The sequence below is a fragment of the Apis dorsata genome, unplaced genomic scaffold, assembly GCF_000469605.1.
Source record: "Apis dorsata unplaced genomic scaffold, Apis dorsata 1.3 scaffold_243, whole genome shotgun sequence".
In the NCBI taxonomy this organism is placed as follows: Eukaryota; Metazoa; Arthropoda; class Insecta; order Hymenoptera; family Apidae; genus Apis; species Apis dorsata.
The window spans coordinates 144,227-153,465 of record NW_006263522.1 but is presented as its reverse complement, the minus strand read 5'-3'; the positions used below and the strand labels follow the sequence as shown (position 1 = coordinate 153,465).

The 9,239-nt window shown below is 24.6% G+C and overlaps 1 protein-coding gene across 1 annotated transcript; it reads left to right on the top strand.

The window, feature by feature from the left end:
* The first annotated feature begins 884 nt into the window (after positions 1-884).
* Positions 885-8,826, top strand: LOC102681457 (kinesin heavy chain). The gene is made up of 14 exons (XM_006615854.2): positions 885-1,475; positions 4,047-4,188; positions 4,332-4,505; positions 4,608-4,876; positions 4,974-5,220; positions 5,293-5,529; positions 5,598-5,944; positions 6,031-6,234; positions 6,320-6,463; positions 6,544-6,828; positions 6,907-7,092; positions 7,163-7,366; positions 7,452-7,746; positions 8,178-8,826. The coding sequence occupies exons 1-14, from the start codon at positions 1,317-1,319 to the stop codon at positions 8,252-8,254; spliced, it is 2,970 nt and encodes a 989-aa protein (XP_006615917.1). The 5' UTR covers positions 885-1,316; the 3' UTR covers positions 8,255-8,826.
* Positions 8,827-9,239: the final 413 nt, after the last annotated feature.

Here is a 9,239-nt window from a genome sequence, read left to right as displayed (position 1 = left end):
TATGATAAAATTGAATGATAATATAAATATATATAAATATATATAAATAATATATTCAATCATTTATTCATATATTCAAAAAGATATTTTTCTATCAAACAACATAATATTTTGCAATATAAAATAAATACAATTTTATTTTATATCTTAATGAATATTGATATTTAATTTAAATAAATATTATATTATTATTATCAAAATATTTTAATTTTTTTCAAAATGTGAATATAAATCTTAATATTAAAAAATTAATAAAATTTAAAATAATATTTTATATGTATTTATATTGTATTATGATAATATTAAACTTTAATTTTATATTCTAGATTAATATATGATTGAATGAAATAGTAATTAAAAATATATGTACCTCCTAAAGTATGAATCTGGTAGAAAAATTAGAAATTAATTTTTTAACAATATCAAAAACATTATATAAATATAGTGTTTTTAAAAATAATTTGTATATATGCAAAAATATGCTATTTAATAATTCTTATTATTTCACTTTTTGAGAGAAATAAAATATTATGATTATCTAATAGAAAATAGTTAAAAATTTTAAATTCAATTTAAAATTAATAAAAATTTTAAACAAATTTAAATCAATTTTTATTAAATTTATTATGTAAAAAAAAACTATACATAAAATAGTCTAAATATTATAGTCACTGTTCAAAATACGAATGATTTACAAATATTATCAATAAATTAAGAATGATTATTAAAATAAAATTTTGATGTTTTAAATATTTAATAAAATATTTAGAAAAATAATTTGAAAAAATATAAAAAACTACGCCCACGCAAGTTACAGCCCTGAGAACGCATGATATCCGCCGACAATGCTGCTTCATATGCGCAAAGAGGCAAGTCGTACAGCGCGCGCGCACATTTAGTTCGACGCGTTTGCGTTAAACTTTGTCTAGACTTCTCATCGATTGGTTTTTAGGGAACCAAGTATTAAAAAAAATCATTTTCAGATTTAGCATAGAGTAGTAATGTATTAGGAAACAAGATCGTCGCGTATTATTTATTGTCCATGTTCTTTTTTCAATTTAATATAAGTACAATCGTTGATTCTCACCTTTGCACACGCAAATCAATCCACCCGCAAAATCATCGAACAACGGCAGCCATCTTTACTGGCTCCGAAACGGGCTGTGGTTTGTGACAGAGAGACGGTAGTGGTTCTTCATGTGGTTCACGCGACCATCTCATCGCCTATGCACCCTACGAGAGATTGGAAATCATTTTTAAGTGTGGCTAATTAGAAGAACTAAGGAACTCGTCTCACGAATTCGAGCTACCAAAATATGGCAATGGAGACGCCAAGAGAGCGTGAGATTGCCGCGGAGGACAGTATTAAGGTAGTCTGTAGATTTCGACCTTTGAACGACTCCGAAGAAAAAGCTGGTTCGAAATTTATCGTAAAATTCCCCTCTGGCGGTGAGGATAATTGCATCTCTATCGGGGTATGTATTTTACATCATTATCTTTTTTAATTATTATGTTCGTTAACCATGTTCAGCACTATGTGTGATGTCATCATGCACAGCTGACAGCTGCTCTCGGTCCTTCTCTTTACCTAATATCTTATCTATAAACCGCATGCTGTACATTTTACACGTATTACAAAATTTTTTCGAACAATGTACGATGATTCACTTTTGTTATTTTCAGTAAAATAAATTTAATTTCATCTTCATCGGTACTCATTTTGCTGAACGATTTTCTTACGTTGACATATCTAAGTGGTCGATTAAATTTTAATTCAAAATAAATATAATAAATATATAATATTAAATTATTATCAGATTTTTTTGTTTTATTTCATTGTTTTAATTCATTCAAACATCAATTTTTATCTTAACAACGATTTAACTTTAGATTTGTCAATAAATATAAATTTGATTTTATAAATTATTTAATTGAATTCGTATTCGCTATATATTAATTTAATAAACGATCTTATTTTTTATAATTGCTAAATCTTTTCATAAAATATATGTATATTTAATGTTTTTTAATATGTTATATTTTTATATTATATGTTTAATATGTTATGAGTGATTTCAGCACTGAGAAATAAATTCAAAATCATTTTAAAAGATAGATAAAATATAGAGATTATCAAATCATTTCAAAGATTAGTTTTTTTAATAGATAGAAAATATATAAATTCAATAATGTAAAATAAAAATGTATTTTTATAATTATCTATGATTCATATATTAAAATATGTATTAATGTATAAAAAATTATTAAACAGAATTGCAATTCTATATTAGTTATTAAATTAAAACTTGAAATTATTTCTAATATTATTTCTATTATTTTTAAATATGTTATGATTTGAAATATACTGAAATGCATATATATTATTTTTAAATAGATATTATGTTTATAAATGTACCAATTCTTTCTCATATGAAAGCCTTTTGATCTGGTGCTTAATAAAGATATTGCTATTGTTTCAAGAGGTTTCTGAAACAAAGCTTTATTGAGTGCAATTGTCCCCCTTTTTTCTTATATTCTTCTATAGAGATTCAGAAAATGTCTTTTCTTATTTATGATTTCCATGTTATATTTTATATTTTATTTTATTCATAATTTATTATGAAATACATAATATAAAAATAAAATTTGATTTGATAAAATAAAATTAAATCATTATTCATTCAAAGTTGATAAGTATTTGTATTTGTATATATTATATTGTTATTTTTTAAAATCAACTATTTAAATCATCATTCTTATTCAAAGATTTTAAGACTTTCATAATAATAAAATAAAAGTAATAATAAACAATAATAATTGAAATATTTTAAAAAATACTTTTCTAAAAGCTTTTCTCATAAATCATTATTTTGCATAATTAAATAACTTAATATTTTATCAAAAATAATGAAATTTTTTTCTTTTTTGATAATGATTGATTCTTTCTTATTAAATAATAAAATTTTTTTAACTATGATGTTTATTAATTTTAATATTATATTAGCAATTAATTTGTTTTATAATTTTTCGATTTATATTTTTCTATTTTTCTAATAATATAGTTATTTTAATTTTTTATCTATCTTACGATGAATGAAAAAATCTATCGCTCGGACTCATTCATTCATAATGTCTTCTAATCATCAATATTCATAGTTTCCAGTTTGTTGAAGTTTTTTGACATTATTTTATGATTTCAATAAAAATTTTTTTATATTTTCAAAGTTTGCCTTCTTCATAAATCTTTTCATCATCGCTACCGAAGTTTATTGCATGAATCGTTTATTAATTACAACTTTTATAACTTTTAACTTTTTTTTTAACTTTTTCTTTTATTGTATCCTTTTTTAATATTTACAGAAATTAATTATCTAATTATTTAACTAATTATCATCAATTTTTGTTGGTTGTAATTATTGTTATTATTACTTAATATTATAATATATAATATCTATTGCAAATTTTTTCTAATTGCAAAATTTTATTTATTATTTTTATTTTATTTATTTATTATTTATTATTATTATTATTTTTTTAATTTTTAAATACCTAATATGACTATTTTATCGCACTTTTACTTCTTTTTTCTTTGTATCAATCAAACATTCAAAAGTATTTAAAAAACTTATTTAATTGAACAATTACAAACTTTAATTAAAAATTTAAATCACTCTATTATCTGATATAAATATTTATAATGCTATATTATATTTATATGTTTATATAATTTAAAGACAATGTATACATAGCTGACATTGATCAAGAAAACAAAGAATATTTTGTTCGCGGCAATTATAACGGAACATATTTTAATATATTATATTTTTTATTATGTTTAATGTTCAAAATGTTTACTTAATTATTAAAAATTCAATTCTATACAGTTAATATGGATATGTTCATAAATATAAATTAATAAAATAAAATAATATATTAATGTATAATTTAAATGATTTATATGATATAATTAAAATTTTCTAAAATTTATGATTGTTTCCAGATTTTTCATGAAAATATATGTTCTTTAATATTATATTATTTTTTAGGGAAAAGTATATCTTTTTGACAAAGTTTTTAAACCAAATGCTACTCAAGACAAAGTTTACAATGAAGCGGCTAGATCAATTGTCACAGATGTGTTGGCAGGGTATAACGGCACTATTTTTGCATATGGTCAAACATCTTCAGGTAAGTTAAAATACATATTATAACTTGTTGATTTCTTATATTAATTATAAAAATTAAGTTCTAATTATAAAATTTTATAGAATGAATTTTATTTAAAAAAAATACTATAGTTTTTTTTAATAAAATATTTATGCATAAATTAGGAAAAACACATACCATGGAAGGTGTTATTGGAGATCCAAATAAACAAGGTATTATTCCCAGAATTGTTAATGATATTTTCAATCATATTTATGGTATGGAAGAAAATTTGGAATTTCATATCAAGGTATCATACTTTGAAATCTATATGGACAAAATTAGAGATCTTCTTGATGGTAAGAATATTATTATCTATATTTAATTTTTTTTATATTTAATGTAACATAGCTTATTAATTAAAATTAATTAGTTTCTAATTTAATTTCTTTTATTTTTAGTTTCTAAAGTGAATTTAAGTGTGCATGAAGATAAGAATCGAGTTCCATTTGTAAAAGGTGCAACAGAACGCTTTGTATCTAGTCCTGAAGAAGTATTTGAAGTTATAGAAGAGGGAAAATCAAATAGGCACATTGCAGTAACTAATATGAACGAACACAGTTCACGTTCTCATTCTGTATTTTTAATAAATGTGAAACAGGAAAATTTAGAAAACCAAAAGAAGCTTTCTGGAAAATTATATCTTGTTGATTTGGCTGGTTCAGAAAAGGTGCATTATAAATATATCTATTTCATTAAATATCTATATCTTTTTTTTTTTTTTTTTTCAAATAAAAGAATATATTAGTTTTGTTTTTATATTTTAGGTTTCTAAAACTGGAGCAGAAGGAACTGTACTAGATGAAGCAAAAAATATCAATAAATCTCTATCAGCACTTGGCAATGTAATATCAGCTTTAGCTGATGGAAATAAAACTCACATTCCTTATCGTGATTCAAAATTGACTAGAATTTTACAAGAATCTCTTGGTGGCAATGCCAGAACTACAATTATTATTTGTTGTTCACCAGCTAGTTTCAATGAATCAGAAACAAAATCGACATTAGATTTTGGTAATAGAAAAATTTCTTAATTTCTTTTTGACAAATGAAGTTTTTCAATTATTATATTATTTATTTTTTTAGGTAAACGTGCTAAAACTATTAAGAATGTTGTATGTGTTAATGAGGAATTGACAGCTGAAGAATGGAAACGTCGCTACGAAAGAGAAAAGGAAAAAGCAGCTAGATTGAAAGGAAAAGTTGAAAAATTAGAAGCTGAATTATCACGTTGGCGACAGGGTGAAACTGTTAAACCTGAAGAACAAGTTAATTTGGTTGAAGGACCAGATGTTACAACACCAATTAATATGTCTATTGAAGGTAGTATCTAACTTATTTTTTGAAAATAAAAATGTTACAATATTATTATAAATTATAATTATTTTCAGGTAAACTGGATGATGGTCCGATGCCAGCCACTCCTGGTGGCAACTTAATGGCTGGATCTTTATCTAATGAAGAAAGACAAAAATTAGAAGAAGAACGTGAAAGACTTTATCAACAATTGGATGATAAAGATGAAGAAATCAATCAACAATCACAATATGTTGAGAACTTAAAAGAACAAATTCATGAACAAGCAGAATTAATTGCTACTGCAAGACGTGAATATGAAAAACTTCAACAGGAAGTAAATCGAACACAGCAAGAACACGAACGGGCTAAGGAAGAAGTTAAAGAAGTTTTACAAGCATTGGAAGAATTAGCAGTTAATTATGATCAGAAATGCCAAGAGGTATCTTTTGTATTAATTTTTTTATATTATTTTTATTAAGAAATATAAGAATATATATTAAATTCATATAATATTCATTTTCATAGTGTGATATTAAAAAGAAAGAAACTGAAACTTTAACAGAAGAATTATTAGCAAAACAAACAACATTAAACAGTACGGCTTCAGAATTACAACAATTACGAGATATGTCGGCTCATCAAAGGAAACGTATTGCAGAAATGCTAGCAAACTTCTTAAAAGATTTAGGTGAAATTGGGGTTGCAATTGGTGGTGATGAAAATCTAAAAGTAAAATTTTATTTATTAAATCATTTAAAAAATTTTTTTTAATTTTTTAAATTAAATAAAATATAAAAAATTTTATATTTTTTAGGTTGCACCTACAGAAAGTAATGGTAAACTTGAAGAAGAATTTACTGTGGCAAGACTGTTTATTAGTAAAATGAAATCAGAGGTGAAGAATTTAGTACAACGATGTCAAGGATTAGAAAGTTTCCAAGTAGACTGTAACAAGAAAGTAAGCATTCGATTTCATACTTTTTGAATTTATTATATTTAACTTTTAATTATGATACTCATTCATAAATTTTATTTTAGGTTGCTGAATATGAAAAAGATTTGGCTGAATGTCGTTTATTAATTTCTCAACACGAAGCTCGCATGCAAACATTAACGGAATCAATGAAAGTAGCAGAAGCACGTAAACGTGCTTTAGAAGAAGATGTTGATGCTTTACGCGAAGAATGTGCCAAGTTAAAGGCTGCAGAACAGGTACAAGCAGTTACAAATAAAGAAAAAGCAGAAGAAAAAGAAGCAGCGACAAAGATGAGAGTAGCACTAGAAGAACAAATGGATCAATTGCGAGATGCTCATCAGAAACAAGTAATACATGTTAAATATACATGTTAATTATTCATTATATTATATGTTATTGTTATTATATTATTATTAATTATATAGGTCGCAGCACTTCGAGATGAATTATCTGAAAAACAAGAATTGATTAGTGAACTTAAAGATTTGAATCAAAAATTCACATTGGCTCATCAACAAATGCAAGCAGATTATGAACGATTAAAACAAGAAGAAGCAAATAAATCTGTTAAATTGCAAGAATTAATTTTGCTTAATGAACGTCGTGAACAAGTATGTATAAATTTTACAAAATATAAGAGCAATTAAAAAAATTTACGATTATTAATGTTTTTTTTTATAGGCTCGAAAAGATCTTAAAGGTCTAGAGGAAACAGTAGCCAAAGAACTTCAAACATTGCATAATCTACGCAAGTTATTTGTTCAAGATCTTCAAACTAGAATAAAGAAGACTATGATTGCAGAAGATAACGAAGATGATGGTGGATCATTAACACAGAAACAAAAGATTTCCTTCCTCGAGAATAATTTAGACCAGCTTACAAAGGTAGATGATTTTTATATATATATATTTTTATTTTATATATATTTTTATTTTATTGAATTATATCCATGTATTTTTTATTTAATAGGTTCATAAACAACTTGTAAGAGATAATGCTGATCTTCGATGTGAATTACCTAAACTTGAAAAAAGATTACGGGCTACTATGGAACGTGTCAAAGCTCTAGAAACAGCATTGCGAGATGCCAAAGAAGGTGCAATGCGAGATCGTAAACGTTATCAATACGAGGTAGATAGAATCAAGGAAGCAGTTAGACAAAAGAATTTAGCTCGTCGTGGACCGAGTGCACAAATTGCTAAACCAATTAGAGCTGGTCAACATCATTTAACTAATGTTAATGCTATTAGAACGGGAAATCGTGGTAAGTAACAATTTGAATATTTATTATTTTTACATATATTTTTTTCAATGCATATGATTAAGAATATATCTATATTTTTATTGTAAAATCGTAGGTTTGTCCGATTTTATATAAAGGAATCGATAAAAATATTATACAGTTTGGAATAAATATATTCAATATATTTGATGTTAAACTATTTAGTTTAACAAATGATATTTTCATATAAAAATATTTAAAAGACGAACAAACCTTGCGAAAATTTTAATTTTCAATTTTTTTAAATAAATGGTTATGGGTAATTTTTTATTTGTTAAAAAATTAATTTTTAGTTAATGATTTTGTTGATGTAGTTTTGATATTTGTTTATTTTTTTCATGTTTTTATTCAGATATGGGTAATAACAACGTACAGTGATCGTGAGCATAATGCCAAACCCTTCACTTTTACAGAAAACGAATGCAAGAACGCTTTCATCAATGAAAGCAATAGAGTTCCAGAGACTCTAATTTGTAGTGGATACCCATAAATGTTACAACTATATAGTAAGGGTAATAGACGTAATATATCCGCAAGGAGCACCGCCAGTTCTTTTTATTTGTCTCAAAACAAGCATGTGCTTAGGTATATTCAAATAAGTGCATTAAGTTATAAAATTAGTGCTGCATGTCCTATCGATTTGTAAATAGTTAATTTTTATAAATTATTTAACTTAATATCATGCACGATGAATAAAAGTGAATGTCTATCAAATAATCATGCAAAGGCCTCTTATGAAAAATGTTTCAATATTTATTTCTTATAAAATTTTGTATACTGTATCTTTAAAAAGATAAATGAATTCTATTATAATGAAATAGAAAATAAATTTCTAAAAATGATTAATATAATTTAATCAATTTGTCTATAATAGTTTTAATTTATCTGCTATCAACATTAATATTTCCCATCAAATGAGGCAGTACTATCTAACATTTGGTAGGTATCGCTGACATGAAATGCGATTGGACATGCGGCTTTGAAAAAATTGTAGGAATGATCGTGGCTTATAAGTATTTATAATTGTAAGAATTCTCTCCATTGCTATTAACATATACGCGATAAAAAATTTTTTCGGACCTTCTAGAGAGCTCACTTAACGAAAGTGTTAAGTTTGTTGGCTACTCTAAATATTATTATGGTCCAAGAACCAATGGCTTTATGAACATTTTCGACAGAAAAATTTCATCTTTATCTTTGTTCATGTTTATTTTATTAATTATAATACAGTTCTCATTACATCGATCTTTATATATTCATCTAATTTAAATTAATTTATTATTGCTTATTCTTGTTTATATCAGAGGCTTTTATACTACATTTAAATTTTTATAGGCCAATAAAATTTGGTCTATAAAGAAGTCTTTTGTCTTAGATAAACGTATTAGTTTGTTTCTTCATGTTGAGCTTATGCTCGGAAGTTACCTAGATGTATTGTACGTCTAATTGTGAGCTATTGCACAGGTCTGCTTAAG

Coding starts and splice junctions, on each gene's coding strand:
- LOC102681457 (XM_006615854.2), top strand. CDS start 1,317: ATGGCAATGGAGACGCCAAGAGAGCGTGAGATTGCCGCGGAGGACAGT. Junction 4,506..4,607: donor AATTAGAGATCTTCTTGATG/GTAAGAATATTA, acceptor TTTTATTTTTAG/TTTCTAAAGTGAATTTAAGT. Junction 5,945..6,030: donor ATGATCAGAAATGCCAAGAG/GTATCTTTTGTA, acceptor TCATTTTCATAG/TGTGATATTAAAAAGAAAGA.